This window comes from Branchiostoma floridae, chromosome 6 (genome assembly GCF_000003815.2).
Source record: "Branchiostoma floridae strain S238N-H82 chromosome 6, Bfl_VNyyK, whole genome shotgun sequence".
Taxonomy (NCBI): domain Eukaryota; kingdom Metazoa; phylum Chordata; class Leptocardii; order Amphioxiformes; family Branchiostomatidae; genus Branchiostoma; species Branchiostoma floridae.
The window spans coordinates 9,713,594-9,730,120 of record NC_049984.1 but is presented as its reverse complement, the minus strand read 5'-3'; the positions used below and the strand labels follow the sequence as shown (position 1 = coordinate 9,730,120).

The 16,527-nt window shown below is 41.5% G+C and overlaps 2 protein-coding genes across 2 annotated transcripts in view; one reads left to right on the top strand and one right to left on the bottom strand.

The window, feature by feature from the left end:
- The first annotated feature begins 1,256 nt into the window (after positions 1–1,256).
- The window catches only part of LOC118418077 (carboxylesterase 5A-like), a 46,351-nt gene continuing 31,080 nt past the window's right edge, over positions 1,257–16,527 (top strand). Inside the window, exons 1-5 of the mRNA XM_035823905.1 lie at positions 1,257–1,619; positions 2,608–2,787; positions 2,896–3,453; positions 3,599–3,755; positions 4,165–4,393. Coding sequence (XP_035679798.1) covers positions 1,257–1,619; positions 2,608–2,787; positions 2,896–3,453; positions 3,599–3,755; positions 4,165–4,393 — 1,487 coding nt within the window. The remainder of the gene's footprint in view (positions 1,620–2,607; positions 2,788–2,895; positions 3,454–3,598; positions 3,756–4,164; positions 4,394–16,527) is intronic.
- The window catches only part of LOC118418500 (neuropeptide FF receptor 2-like), a 15,687-nt gene continuing 4,260 nt past the window's right edge, over positions 5,101–16,527 (bottom strand). Inside the window, exons 2-6 of the mRNA XM_035824459.1 lie at positions 12,477–12,835; positions 10,611–10,710; positions 9,896–10,001; positions 9,018–9,205; positions 5,101–8,842 (exon numbers count right to left, since the gene is read on the bottom strand). Of these exons, the coding sequence (XP_035680352.1) occupies positions 8,410–8,842; positions 9,018–9,205; positions 9,896–10,001; positions 10,611–10,710; positions 12,477–12,822 (1,173 nt within the window). The 5' untranslated portion in view covers positions 12,823–12,835 and the 3' untranslated portion in view covers positions 5,101–8,409. The remainder of the gene's footprint in view (positions 8,843–9,017; positions 9,206–9,895; positions 10,002–10,610; positions 10,711–12,476; positions 12,836–16,527) is intronic.

Below are 16,527 nucleotides of genomic sequence, written 5' to 3'. Positions count from 1 at the left end.
CCTCAACTGGAAATTACGATTAAATGCACAATTGAGATCTGTATGAAATAAAGTCAATGTCAATTTTTCATATTTCAATATTTGTTTTGTCCATGGGACCCCAGTGGGTGCAATTTGATTCACATGCCATATCGAGTGAGTCGTAACCCGTCTTGAGTACACAAACACATAGCGCTATCCAAACACAGTTTAGTTTTCGTCGCATATTTACTCAGCAAGTCGGCTGACTTTTTCAGTTGAAAGCTTAGCAAACATGTTTGCTATCACAAATTTTCGAATCACTGCACAGATATAGGCATGACCCCGGTGTAGCAGTCGTCTGGTGATATTTTCACCCATTTGCCCTTTAACCTTTAACCTCAACTCTTCAACGGCGTCGCGGAAGTTTCCTTGGTGACGAGGCCGGTAGTGGCAACCACCTGCCAATCCGCGTTCTTACTAGCAAATCCAGAAGAACACTGCAGAGACAGACGAGGCATTTGGCCCAGGACAGTTCTTGCTACGTCACAAGGATGATACCCATCTCTGCATTGCTGTTCTTGGCTGCCGTCTGTAAGTATTGTTAGAAAATGAAGGGGAGGGGCTTCGATCGAGAGGATACAAACCCATCATTAGGTACCAGAGTATTTACAAGTGCTTAGTAGAACATCTCCCATCTATGAATTAGCGGCATAAATAAAACTTATCACATTTCATCTTCCTAAAGTCAGAATTAAGTCCGGTCGTGGCAAATTTGCGTACAGCGGTTCATGTGCAGGGAACGAGTTGCTTCCTACAGTTATAGTGGCTACGGCTGGCCTATATTTCAAGAAGTACTAAAACATCATTACTGATCTCTAGCTCTGGTCACCTCACCCGGTATGCCACATGGACTTTGATTCTGATTGGCGTTCAGTTGTGTACATATATACATATTGTTATTTTTTTTCCTGTTCTTTAGTTTCTCTTATTTCTTTGTTTATGTTGTTCTGTTTACGTCATTCTATACCGGGTACACCTGTAAAGCAGTGCTAGTAGTACGAGCTCATCTTGCAAAAAGAAAACAGAAATAAGATACACATGTTGTGAAAGTGAGAGCACGAATGTCTCTTTGCGAAAACATCTGATGGCATCATAAGATGTTAACTGTAGACTTGATTCTGATATATTAGTTCTTGGAATGATTATGAACTATCATTTTGTTACTATTAGATAAGTTAGCCACTACTTTACATCATTATGTTTCCTAACATTTGGTCAATTTACAGTGTACCTGGATGTTTATACTGTTAACTGCAGCTTCGGTCCTCGCTGACGATGTGTCTCCTGTGGTCACCACGGCCAGCGGCAAGGTGCGAGGAACGGTGCAGTACACAAACGACCTGCCGGACAAACCTGTCTACACCTTCAAGGGCATCCCGTACGCAGCGCCCCCTGTCGGAGACCTGCGGTTCCGCGCCTCTCAGCCTGCTGTTCCATGGGAAGGGATCAGGGACGCCAGTCAACTGGGTCCCTTTTGTCCACAGGATAACACCATTTTCAGCATCTTCCCCGTACAGATGGAACAGACAAGCTTCAGTGAAGACTGTCTGACACTTAATGTGGAAACACCTACCATGGAAAGAGATGCTGGACTGCCGGTGTGTTTATAAATAGTACAGTCAAACCTGTATTAGCGGCCACCTTTGCATAGCAGCCACCTGGCCATAGTGGCCACTTTTTGTCGGTCCCTTGGACTCATAATGATTAAGAAATAGGCTTAACGGCCACCTGTCCAACGCGGCCACGGCCACACGATTTCCGGTCCAGTCGATACAGAAACACTGCCTTTTGCAACCATACGGCGGCCATATGTCACCCTGCGCCGTGTTAGAAATTGTAGTTTGCGAGGATTTGGAATTCCCAACAGGGTCATTTTGGCGGCAGTAGAAGGTATGCATGCCTTGAGCGTTAAAATGCAAGTCTTTGTCGGTGAATTTACCGATCGAGACAATGTTACTTGGTGAAAAAGATTAGTGGGAACTGAAATCATGTGTAACTTGCTCGTGGTCAATGGATCAACATTTTCTCTATAGTGGCCACCTGTCTATAGTGGCCATATTTCTCCAGTCCCTTGATTGGCCGCTATAGACAGGTTTGACTGTACATGTAAAAGTGTTTCTCTAAAATCTCTGAAATCCAAATGTTTGATTGAAAATTACTTAATGAGTTCGATGAAAGATCCGCCATATGTAAGATTAAGATAAGCGCGCATTCTTTAGAGACAGAAAGAGATCGTTATAAAAAGCTACCTGTCGAAGATAGCCTGTGTAAATATTGTCCAATGAACGCAGTGGAAAATGAAATATATTTTATCAGTCAGTGTCATCACTACGAGACTAAAAGAAATATATTATTTCAAACATTTGCCCCCATTTCACTGAGCTTTCACCATTTAGATGATCACCAAACGCGTGCATTTTTATTCAAACCACAAATATAGTTCATTGGTAATGTTATGCACGGTACACTTTAATTACTTTGAGACTGTATGTGCAATTATAGTCCTCGGGCATGACTGAAAATGAAAAAAAATATATCCTGGGCGTCTTGAACATCTATACCTTCAATTTCGATTTTGTTTTTCAGGTTCTAATATGGATTCACGGCGGCGCCCTGATAATAGGAGCCGGGTGGGTGATGCCTCACGCGTCCCTGGCGTCTCACCAGGATGTTGTAGTCGTGTCTATCAACTACCGAGTCGGTGTGCATGGGTTCCTCAGCACCGGGGACGCGCATGCTCCGGGCAACTTCGGCTTCCTCGATCAGGTCAGCCCCGTTTTGTTACGAACGACATTTTGTGTGAACACTTAAAAGAAAGACAAACACAACAACATGCAAAGACACCGTGACACTACGGTTTTGTTTTCATTTCAGGTCCAGGCGATGGTTTGGGTTCAAGAAAATATCCGAAACTTCGGAGGAGACCCGGACCGGGTTACCATCTTCGGCCAGTCTGCCGGCGCTGCGAGTGTGTGTTACCACGTGGTGTCTCCTCTCAGTAAGGGTCTGTTCCAGCGGGCCATCTCTCAGAGCGGAGTGTGTCAGACGGTGGAGGTGAACCCCAAGCCGCTGCCCAGAGCGGTGATGCTGGCAGAAGTACTCAACTGCGACACGAAGCACACAGCGAGCATGGTGGCCTGCCTCAGAGAGAAGTCGTCTGGTGAACTGATCACTGGTCACCAGCTTGTGATGCAGAAACTCAACTTTGAGGAGGTGCCTTTCCCACCTGTAGTGGACACGACGTTCCTTCCATCCCATCCAAACGACTTGTTTGACCAAGGGCATACAAACCATGTGGACTATCTCCTGGGTGTGAACAACCATGAATACGGGTACGCGGTTCCGCTAGGAGTCATACCAAACTATGGACAGGGCATGACAAAGGACAAGTCCCTCTCCACTCTAAAGAGAACATTGAACAGAGCATACCCGGTACGCAACTGTTGACATGCTGTATCTTGAATCGTGCCCTCTAATAAGACATGTAGCAATCGTATCAAACTTCTGTAAAACTTGCAATATCTTATGAGAGGGAAAATGTATTGCTCCACGTTAAAATATCATGCTTTGATTACAGAGTTCCTATCACGACGACATGATCACGGCCGTAAGCACAGTGTATTTTGACCCTGACATCCCGGACGACCCCATGGCTATCCAACACCAGTTCACCCTGGCAGCCGGAGACCAGCTGTTCGTGGCACCTACTGTGTCCATCGCTAACAAATATGCGGGTAAGTTCATGTATCAAGACCGAATATGATTACGTAACAAGGACATAAGAGTTTTGTTTAAGTACTTTTACACAACGAGTTTTTCTCACCTGCTGACATCAGGTCTACATCTTCCTCAGAGCTTCTAACTGGAGTTCTGCTTCTCGCCGCTATATGTAGCCGATGTAGGTGGCGCTTTTGAGGCGAGAAGACTATCCCAAACGTGGCTGAGCTTGTACACCCCCCCCCCCCCCTCGTCCCGGGATAGTGTTCTCGCCGCAAAAGCGCCGGTGAGAAAAACTCGATGTGTAAAAGAAAACTCTTGTGTCCTATGATCTACCAACCTGATGAAATTATTTTCGGGGTTACGTAACAAGTAAGATGTATTGCTAACAGATTATTCACGGTACGCTGTTGCCTGTTGTTGCAGCCTCTGGCGGAAATGTGTACCTGTATGAGAACCAGTACGCGCCATCACGACTGTCCGCAGCACGGCCGGACTGGGTGGGGTGTGACCACGTGGATGACCTGTACGTCATGCCCGGTGTGGCCTTCTTAGACGTACGGACGTCTGACGGAGAACTCATGGCCTTTAACTCGGACGACAGGAGGATAAGTCTGGACATGATGGCTTACTGGGCCAACTTCGCTCGCACCGGGTAACTACTGACATCTCATTTCTTCTGGTTAAAAATTACAAAATACGATGGCGAGTGAATTTTGAACGGAGGGCGGGATGTGTGTGTGTGTGTGTGTTTTGTGCGGTACATTACAATTCAAATAGTAATCACTCCATGTATCTGTCATTTTTCGGTGATTTTAGGAACCCGTCAGACCGTACCGGCGGCCCAGCCGACAGCCCCATGGTACCAGAGTGGCCCCAGTACACACCTGACAACCCTGCCTACATGAAGCTGGATGTGACGTCATCTAGTGACGTAGGGTTTCATCATGACAGGATGGCTCTGTGGAATGACGTCATCCCCAAACTCGCTACAACATCTAACAGAGACGAGCTATAATCCAGTTGCAACATTCTTTCATAACTACAGAAAAAATACTCAGCTCCACACACAGTTTCTGGGAAACCATTACAAGTTACATGAAGCTGTAACTTTCAGTAGCTAAGTTACCTAAAAGATTTCGATTGCCTACAGCAAGATTGTATCTCCTTTGGCCAAGGCTACCAATCAAGAAATTAAAAAAAAACTTTCATACCTTCGTTTTTCACCTCTATGAAAGTAGATCTATAGTCTTGGGTACGTGTGTGTGTGTGTGTGCGCGCGCGCGCGCGCGCGCGCGCGTGTGTGTGTGTGTGTGTGTGCGTGTGTGTGCGTGTGTGTGTATGTGTGTTTGCGCAGTTTCGGAGCAATATCTCGAACGTTGAGGGCGATTGCGAGGATATTTTTTGTATGTGCTTAGGTGAGGTGGACCTAACGGTCAAGGTCGATATTTGGAATATGGTGGCCGACCTTGCTGTTGGTAGCATCAAAACTTTCGTTTTTCGTCTCTTCGGTCCAGGGCATGCTTTCTCGGTGGAAGACTGGTCTTGATGTAAAATACAAGTTAGTAGATTCTGAAGTAGTGTAGTCTCGGGTCCCTAGCTATGGAACTGCAGGGACGTTTTAGATATCTTTCATAGAGGATAATTGAATGAAAGATAGACGGACTTTCATAATATTCGGCATGCATGGCAGAGATGTGCACAAGGATATTCATATTATGCCCACCAACAAAATATCACAAGGATCAATCCACAGCTTTTTCAGTTATGCTGTCTACAAACGAACAAACACACAGACAAACGGCACCGAGAACATAACCTTCTTGGGGAAGGCTCAAAAATAAAAGAGGCTAAACGTAACGTAAGCGTACCACACGATTTAATAACTGCAAAGGCATAACACAGCTCAAGTTCATGACTGGACTGACCACCGAAAAGCAGTCCTACCGCAAACTTACTTTCCGTCACAAGACCTATGCATGATACAGGTATATGCACGGCACATCCACAACTGTCTCAACAATGACCTCAATGTCATAAACGTATCATATCGTATGACAAATTCTTAGCTGATACATAACAAATAGTATAGATTTTGACGCTATAGACCACATACAATGTACTATTCGATAAACTAAAGTCCTATGGTTTAAAGATTCTGCCTTGCAATGGCTAAATATTATCTGTCATATTGAAAGCAAAACTTTTCTAGTGATACTTTTATTTATCCCAGTAAATTGTAACATGTGAAGTCCCACAAGGATCCATACTAGGGTCTCTCTCTTGGATTTATGTGAATGACGTCACCTTGGTATCAGAAAAAAGATTTACATTATAATTTCCTCAAGATCTAGATACTAATATATTCATATGCCATGACATTTTTCATACAATAATAACAGCTATAACACGTTGAATAACGAACTTTGCAAGCTAAAACAGTAGTTCATTGCAAATACGCTGTCCTTCAATATATGACCAAGTTCTGAATCTTTACAGGGAGATCATAGTAATTAAATGGATAAGATATATACATAGATGACAAAGCTCTCGAACAGGTAAGTAATGGACTCTCTAGAAGCCATGATAGATGGAGAATATACGTGGAAAATAAATATTAATCAAATTGGATTTGATTTGCAAAATCATTTCCATCAAGAATATAGATATCATAAGAAAAGTTGCTTTTCTCGAAGAATATTCATCAGCCTGTACTTCAGTTTGACATTCCCCTAATTATACATAATACATCATCTGGGCTAATACTTGAAATACGTCCATTAAACAATTGCGTCAGCGGCTCAATTTCACGATTTGAACGTCTTGACGATATATGACATATATAAAGCACAAACGGCCAGTTTCGTCTACAAAGTAAACCACAGTTTCTATCATTTACATGTACCACTGCAACACAATGAAGTACTTGAATTCAAATCAGATATCCACAGTCATACTACCAGACAACAAATTATATCAGCGCCAGTCATTACAAAATATAATCTAATCTAAAACAATTCACAATACCGTTTTCTATATTTCCGAATATGAATAAACTATCCATTCCTTCCAACTTTCGGGAAAAAATACTGAAAGAGGATGTCTATGATAAGACAACTTGCTTGTTTACCATTTTTTATCTAGATTGTCAACCTTATGAAAGTATTCACGAAATATTTTGTATTCATTGTTTCTACTTTATAGTTATAAATGATAACTCATCAGCTTTAAACTTACATATTTGGTTTTCTGTAAGTTGTATTAAGTTTGGAATGCCATTTGATTGTATCATTGCCTTAGTTAATCCATTGGCTTTCCTTAGTTCCTTGTATGTCTGTGACGATTTCCTTTTTACCATTGCTTGATTTACTGTATTTTTGTATGTTGCAATCAATAGTAATTGACATGACCAGACGTATAATCGCATTTTTCTGGGGTCATGGAAAACGTCGGACGTTTTCTCTGTTGTAATCAAACTACATGTGTGTACTTGTTTCGTTTATGTGCAAATAAACAATTAACAACAAGTTCCTTGGATGGTGCCTTTAAGGTAGAAATTTTGGTCTATTATTCTTGTGGCCGTCCCGAATGTTTTTGTCATGCTCAAAACTTTCAAGGTACATTTGAAGTGCATGAATATCGAACGTCATTCAAAGTATATTCTAATTATTCTAACTGCAGTACGACCGCATTCTAAGACATTCCAACATTCTGGTCTCATTTGATGAAGAACCGGCCGGCCATCTTAACAAAAAGATACCGCGTAGACCGTCCCAAAGGATAATGTCATTATACCCCAAACGAACCAAATACTTAACTTTGAACACGAAAGTCAAAGGATACATTCAAATCCCATTTGAATACACAATCCACAGCCATATGGTCTACAGGAAGGCCCTTGGTTGGCCTTGTAACTATTTAACCACTATGTACATCTGCCCGTAGCCAGGATTTTCCTGGAGGGGGGGGGGGGGGTCTTCTTAGTACGTGTGGGACCATCGAGTGCCTTAGGCGCGAGACTATATAGCAGACGGCTTCGTCGTCTTTATTGTATCTGATTTGATGCCAATGGCATGGCCATTACTCCAGCAACAGGATCTGTCGCCTGGTAATTAATGTGTTTCACATATATTTATAGCTCCTTGGTATCCGAGGCATAAACATGTCCTCGGGAATAATTCTTTGAGATCACCGTGGCGGCTGGAAGCCGGAAAATATAGACAGAAATAACTCGTCTGACTGTGATAACCTTTTGAAAGTGGGAACAAAGTAAGTGTATAAAATATAATAATCGTGTTACTTATCTTCATTCGTACATTATATTAATAGCATACATCCACGTCTTACCTGCTTTATTTCCATCTATACATTATGAGTAAATCTGAAATGGCCTTACAGAATTTCAAGCGTATAGAATTACCATTGTTTGGATTGGACAGAAGCACACGTGTTATTGTGTACTTTCAATACGCAGATACTGCATATGGTAGGAATGGTATGGTATCATTCTTTGTTTTTAAGTCTTTTGCATGTATAGAAAGTTACCAAATTCCACAAAAAGATTATCTTATAAATCTAGAATCCCATTTCAACTGTTTATTCTTTTCTTCATAAGATATGTGATTTGCTTGGAAAATACATTTTCATTTTTCTGATAGAATGACATTACATTCATTCCTGGGATTCGTTAGGTATGATTCTATTGTCTGCTACCGCTTGGAAGTTCATTGTGAACGACTGGGGCTTGCAGACGATGTTCGGGGTCTTCTTATCATTGTTGTTGTCACGAGCTAGCACGTTCCCCTTGGTCTTCTTGCGGCTGCAGATCTCTGCAACGCGGCTGCGCAGGTTACTGCTGTACAGGCCGTAGATGAACGGATCCACCGCGCTGTTGGCGAACGCCATCACGTGAGCGATCGGGTAGATGTAGCTGTGCAGCATCGCTGATTGGTCGTGGGTCAGCTGACCGAAGTCCTCCAATAGCCAACAGCTGTAGAGCGGCATCCAGGTGATGGCGAAGACGGCGACGATGATCACCATCATCTTGATGATGCGGCTTCGTTGCTCAGTCTGGTTGCTGCAGGCCTTTGGTGCAGCAGCTGACCTGGACAAGAACACCAAGAGTAAGATGCATTACTTCGGACGAAATGTATTTAACATAAGAAAAACGAGAATCTCTACATACACACACACCAACAATCATATTCTTTTAAGAAACATAGTTGGAAATACACATTTTCCACAGGCCCAATTATAAGACGGAACCATCATCGACGTACTTGGTCATCCACAGCTTGTAGCCCGTTCTGCCGTACAGGAAGGTGTTGATGAGAACAGGTGCTGCGTAACAGATGACGAACAGGAAGGCGCTGTACGCCTTACGCAGCAGCGGGGATGGCCAGAACTCTCCACACACGGACAGGTTCAGCTCACCGAACTGGAACGACTCGTCACGGCGAACAATGGCCTAGATAAAAACAAACAAACAAACAAACAGGCAAACAAATAGATATATTAGTAGTGGGATATAAATGCTTTATTCTGTGCTCATTTTGCCACTGAGAAAACCACCGAATACAGTAGGAGTATCCTCACTGGACACCGTTATGTAAGCAATTAGGGCCTTAAACGTTTACCTACGGCCACATTATACGTCCGCACTTGGAACTATGAGCTGGCTTATCATTGGTTACATTTTTTCCTCCAACCATGCTGATATGTCTGTCCCTGTGATGATGGTCATGATCATACACTCTTTTTCATAAGTATTGTAACAGTGAAGCTATATAAAACGTACGCATCTCTATACTTAATCAGAATTGTAGGGCTAACTATGGCAATGATCAACCCATTGTGATTAAAAAAAGTAGGTATTGATAATAAGATCTTTATCTGCATGTTCCTGCCCATGTGGGCTAAATGCAACAAATCCCATGATGGGATACTAAAGATACTAAGTACTATTACATGTAGTATTAGAATTGAATAAAAAATACATTTGCAGCTATGCTATCACTTTTACATGCCTCTTCCCTTTTCTTAAAACATTTGTATACGAACTCACAGAGTTTGTGTTGTACAATGTTGTCTGTGGTTGTCATTATGTGTACATACAGGTTGTCGTTGGTTAACTCTTTACATCATAAGAATACTTTACCTGTGGCGCCATGATGATGGCGGCAACAACCCAGATGGCGATGATCAGGTACACTGCCTGGCGGACAGTCAGCCGGTCACGTGTCGGGTGGACAATCACACAATATCTGCATTTCAGACAATCATTTCACATCATCGATAACTGGCTTTTGGCAAACACTAATCTCTTCAAAATTTTGGTTGGATTAAAACTATCCATTGTTTATTGTATTAACACTGGCTATTCAAAGTTGGATTCTTTAAAGTGACGATATCCAGTTTCAAATTTCAATACTGCATGTTTTTGTTAACTTCTTAGCTTTGGGCGTGGGCTACCCAAACAAATAAAATATGGTACTTCCAGTCAAAATCACGCTCCATTAATTGAACTCAATGCAAGATTAGATAATCAAATATCATATGAAACTCAAATCGTTAACCCAAGTTATCATACAATAGTTTTAAAGAAAATATTTCCCCCGTTATGATATGACATATTTCAAGTTTTCCTTCTTTCATAAGGTAATAACAAAAACACTTATATCAGAGGCAATACCGACTGCGGGCACCTATGACTTGTTGCTGACGTCACATTTCCGTTCAGGTCATGTGACACAGACATTCTAACTTGAAAGGGATCAGAAAACTGATCCAAAGCTTGCTGTTTATCGATTAAATCTGTGTACAGAAACAGGGTGTACAAGTTATTTTAATAAATTCTTAACAAAGGAATATACCTGTCAAAAGCGATGGCAGTCAGGGTGAACACAGACGTGGCTACCGACATGCCTTGCAGCATTGGGCTGACTTTGCACATGACGTCACCAAGGTAGTTCTCTGTGAGGCCAAAAATACCTTTATTTTATAATTTCATCAGGTTGGCAGGCCAATGTATGCTGCCTTCGATCTGTCGACTCTTCGTTGATCGTTCGACTATCTCTTGTGTCTAGCAGACTGGCTACGCTGGCTTATAGTGAGAACAATTTGTCAATAATTTTTGCTACCAAACAGTTTGCCTGGCTAATTATTCCCTTTGATGCCAAATTCTAAGTTCCGCACCCCCCGTAGGAAGGCCTAATGGAGGCTAACTACTCCATTAAGGGCGTCATCGGTGAAGAAAATACCATTGGTTGTGTAGCTAAAACCCGGTATATAAATTTTAATGCACGTAACAGTGTCTTTAGGGCATTCTTACTGACAAGAAGAACACAGCTATTTTCGGACATATGTTTATCCATGCCTGGAAATTGAATTGAATATTGAGTTTTTCACATTCACGTATCCGTACGGACTGGAAGGACAAAATGTTTATAAACATTATTATTATCTCATTTCTGGAGATGTAATAACATGGCACTGGAAGAAAAATCTCTTAAGTGTCTGAAAAGTATCAATGTCTTATCCCTACCTGGGTTTAGCTTATTTGCCATTAGGCTCAGTCTTGGATAGTTGACAACATAATCGCCGTTGGGGTGCGTAGTTTCAGCTGAAACCGTGACCTTTGATCATTTAAAATGGTTCCCCGAGGTATGGTTTATAGTCCTAGTAATAGGTTTTCTTGCTTGTTATCAATCATTTCTTTGTTGGATAGTGTAAGCATATCCTTAGAGAATAGTAAGGGCTTTCTGATCACGGTTAAAGACTCTCGAAGTTGTTTGAGCACGTCGTATTTTCACCATGCTTAATGGCTGCGGCAATGGAGCGAGATAATCATAACATGACATTTGAAACTCCAATATTTGATAGTGATTTTGTTTAATGAGGAATACTTCCATTGGTATGATCAATTTTGTCTGTATGGAATAAATCAAATATCTGCCAGTGATTTGATACAAATAGTTACCATGCATGGTTAGGAGTTCGTCATGAGATCAACTGTGTTTATGGGAAAGAAGTACAATATTCGCTAGGAATAAGCAGTTTGCATATTAAATGAGGACTCTTTTATTGTATGGAGACCCAACACCAAGAAACCTGGCATCTAAGGCATGTTATTTACGGGGAATTGATATTCAAGCTATAGACACCAATGCCAAGGCCTGTGATTATCCTGCTGGGCACATGGGACAGAAGTAAGGATATGCCAATGGGTAGGGCCGTAGGGGGCAAGGACTTACGCATTAGTTATGAAAGCTGGGAACAGGAAACCTTTTGATAAACCCTGGGAATACGTTGATAAAGTATGGATGCGAAAAATTAATACTAGTAATACAGCATTAAACACTTGGGGATTCTAGAAAATGTCTGTGTCTGCGATAGAAGGTAAATGTCCCATTTTATTGCATGTCAGAAAAAAGCTGATTTTCAAAATTCACTATATACAGGTCTATTATATTCTGATATATTTCTTTTAAGGATTCAAATACATATTGACATGTGACAACCCCTACATTGTACATGTTGGACTACAGAAATTTATACACGTTAGAATTTCTACGTACAACGATAAAAGCACATTCTTATCTATAGCCTTTGTAAGGTACATGTAGGTTAAAGCTCCATAGAATTGTTGTTGCAGTATAAGCTGCAGATTTGTACCATGTTTGTACCTTGTACAAGTGTTGTGCAGGAAGGGTTTGTCAATGCTAATTTTATATACTCACCGGTGAAGATGTGGCCCACCAACGTGAACGGGATGCAAAAGACCCCCACAAGGAGGTCACTCACGGCAAGGTTCAAGATGAAGGAGTGGGTAACATCTCGCAGTGTTGCAGTTCTCGCGATGATACAGCACACCACGAGATTACCCACAATGCACAGCAAGAACACGATGACATAGAGCACTACAAAGATGATGATGATGTACATTGGCTGTTTGTACTTGGCGATTGGAATGTTATCAAACCATGAGTCGTTTGAGCCAGTTTCATTCCTGTCGGGGAGGTATTCTTCCAAGCCCATGGGATCCATCATAGGACATTCATGGACAGACTGGTCCGAGAAATTCATCTGATTCTCTCTCCTACAGTAACGAGAAACAGAAACATCATCATTTTTACGTAGCGTTACAGGGCATCGTAACACATTTGTCCCTTTGAAGAAGATGCGTAAACCATTGTCATGAATAATTTCAGCTCGTAAGCCTTTGGTTTTTTTCTCACTTGCAAGCTCTCCAATAAGTCCTTTGTTCAAAATTATTCAAGGTATTTAGGTTGGCTAAATTGGTATTTTAGCCTTCCATTGTTTTCTCATTGATGAAATAAGAAATAATGGAGCCGTAACGAATATTGAAAGATGGGCATGAAAGAATTCTTAATGTTATTTTGGGGGGCCATATTGATGAAGTCTAGTCATAAATGTTTCAAATGAATAAGATGCGATCATCATGTAACCAATCTAACAAATCACTGGCATGTTGTTCATAGCACAGGTGAAGTTGTATGTGTTTGATTGTGCATCATTTATATAGTATGTAACCTATCTATATAAAACATGCAATACAACAGAACTTAGTCAGCAGTTTCCTACGGACGCCGGTGCCGAATGTTTTTTAAAGCAAATCTACTGATTATTATTCAGAACTGCTAGTGTAATCCTCTTTCAAAACGAAACCCCCCAAGGTAAACGGAAGAAGCACAGCCAGGTCCGTACGCGTTAAATCAAATGTTCTTCCCTCAGGCACCAACAAAGACCGGAGTCTTAGAGAGTTTTTTGTGTAAATTTACTGATGATTAGCAAGATATCAGTCAGTGATAGTAATTTAATCATCCGTCAAACCAAAAATCCTCCAAGTAATTAGAAGATAAGTTACCATTTTTGTTGTCAAAAATGTCCTTCCCTAATAGTCGTCAAAAGAGGCTGAAGTCTGAAGTGTTTTTTTTTTTTAGTAAATCTACTGATGATTAGTCAGATACCAGTTAGTACCGGTAATGTGATCATCTTTCAAACCCAAAATCCCCCAACGTAATTAGAAGATGAGCAACAGCTTCTTTGTACACAATGTCCTTCCCCTAGGCACCAATATAGACCGGAGTCTTAAGTGAATTTTTAATGAATCTAATGATGATAAATCAGGTGTCAGTCAGTGTGAGTAATGTAATCATCTTTCAAACCCCAAATCCACCAACGTAGTCAGAGGAAGGCGCACCAGTTCTGTTGTGTAAAATCCCTATGCCACAAATCACGCTCATACATGCAGTGCTGTGGTACTAAGTCTCTTGTAATTATCATCCTGTAGCTTTCATGAAAAAAACAACAACGTTGACAACTCGAATCCTATCTAAATGTCAAAGCGTGAGATAAGAATGTCATTGAGGTAAAACAAAATGACATGATTCAGATGATTCAGTTATTTTCTCAGTTAAAGGCGGTTACCCTCACGTTATTCATGGGAGAAGACTACGGTTTCCTGGCCACGCCTGGTGGAGTAAGGGAAAGATCATGAGTGATGGGCCCCAAAGCATGGCCATACGAGGATTGGGTGATGATGCACAGAATACATTCAACAACTGTGCATCCTCCTGCGCGCGGTCCCCAACCGGCTAAACGCCTATGTGGGGACCCTGCTATCTGAAGGGCTAGGGCCCTGCTTATAAATATTAATGATCTTACCCTTATATGGGAACCAGGCAATCAGCGCCCAATCAGGCCTTTGCGAGATCCCTTTTGAAAACTGAAAGGCTATTCTCTGATTGGCTGACAGCTGGTTTGTGGCGACGCCCACAGTAACCGGGGGTGGCCCTTCAGATAGCAGGGTCCCTACATAGGCGATTAGCCGGTTGGGGACCGTGCGCAGGAGGATGCAACTGTGTAAAGACGCTTTCTGCACTCTTAAAAATATTCCTAGCGGAATGGAAGATAGGGAGTGATGGGACTACCTAGACAGGTTGATGGTCGAGTAGTGTTCCAGTCAAAGGAACATAGAGTCAGTTTGATGTGATGATCTTCAACGAAATACGATGAAAATGCAAGATACTATCACTTTAACAGCAAGATACTATCCATAGCTCAGTGGGGATAGAGAAAATAGTCTCTTTTTATCACATCACGTCAAATTTATTCTCGATGATGATCAATTCATGATTATTCGGGAATATAAATGTAGCTTGTTTGATTATTTTGTGATTAGAATCTCCCTCCCCACATCAAAATGATACCATAGCCCTAACATCAGTTACTTATTACAAGCGAATAGATGTGATTTTAAATTTTCCAAAATCATGATCATGATCCATCCAGTTGCTTGAGTAGCTGCCATTTGGTAGCCTGGGTACCATCGGGATAGTAGTTTGCTCCTATGTTCGCTTCTGGAAACACAGAGAAGCGACTGTATATAGTGTATAATGAATGTCAGAGCTAGAAGCGACTGTATATAAAAAATTTAGTATATAATGAACGCCGGAGCGAACTACTTTCCGGATGGTACCCAGGCTAGCCATTTGGTGCATTTTATTAAATGGATGTCTAACCTTCATCGATATATCAAAATGTAATATTGCACTCACAGCCACGATTACCCCACTCTCTGGGAAACTCCACATGGCTGTTAGAGACTACATATGATGGATCGAAAATTGTTTGAAACACCATTCGCGTCAAGAAATAACCCTTATAACGCCATAAAAAACGGACTAGTCATATTTCTTTCTGGAAAAGCCAATTCGACCATGCGACAGGGACGTTTGCCAACATATACCAGATAAGGTATCGGCTCTCTCTCCTGCCGAGTGTATGACGTGAACACTATATAAATCACATGTGAGGCAGATCTATAGAGTCAAGTTAAATGCCGAATTATAAATCATGGTGACAGCAGTGGTGACTTTTAAGCTCCTTAAGAACACAAAACTAAGACGTGACGCGCCAGAATGAAAGCGCATTCGTTCAGACAAAACTCTTTCAGACATGTATTGAAACAGTTCTTTTGTACGGATCTGAATCATGGTTTATCACTATCCCAAAAACTCAATGACACATATACGAGGATGATTCGTGTAGTCTACAATAGACCATGGTGGAAACATACTACAAACAAACAGTTGTATGGATCACTACCAAAAGTCTCTACAAAGGTGGCAACGAGTCAGATCGAAGACTCTTGTTGTGGTCCCAGACACTAGGGGAAGGGTCGGCCGCCGAAACACAACTCTTAAGAAACTCATTGAGAACGAAACAGGGCTGGAAGGGCAAGGGCTACTCTCTGCGATGAAAGACAAGTAGTTCTGGAGGACTAACTTCGTCTGCTCCACCTCACAAGAGGATGAATGGTGATGATGATGGTGATTCGTTCAAAATGATCATCTAAAGATACTTTTCTGATCGGAATGGCTTTTGAAACAAATAAATTTTCAGTCCTTTATACAAGATAAGCGGAAAGATATTTGGTACAAACAGTAATGGTTAAATAACTGATTCATAGCAAATCTTTAGATAGCAAGATTATGGTGCATGTAGCTATTAAAGACAAATTAAATACCTGATCAACCTAAACGCTAGGTCTTTTATCTCTATATGAATAACATGTGCCTTCTTCAATATTGCTTTTCAGAGAATGAATAGGTAACTAAGTAGGAAATACGTGTAAAGTAGAAGCTTCAACAGTGGTCAGTGCTGTGAGTCGTTTCTTTTTGAATGTCAAACGGTTTGTTCAGGATTTTAACAGGAAAGAAGCTGGTAGGTGCCACAGAGCGGAGAGAGCCCTAGCCGGGGCGACTC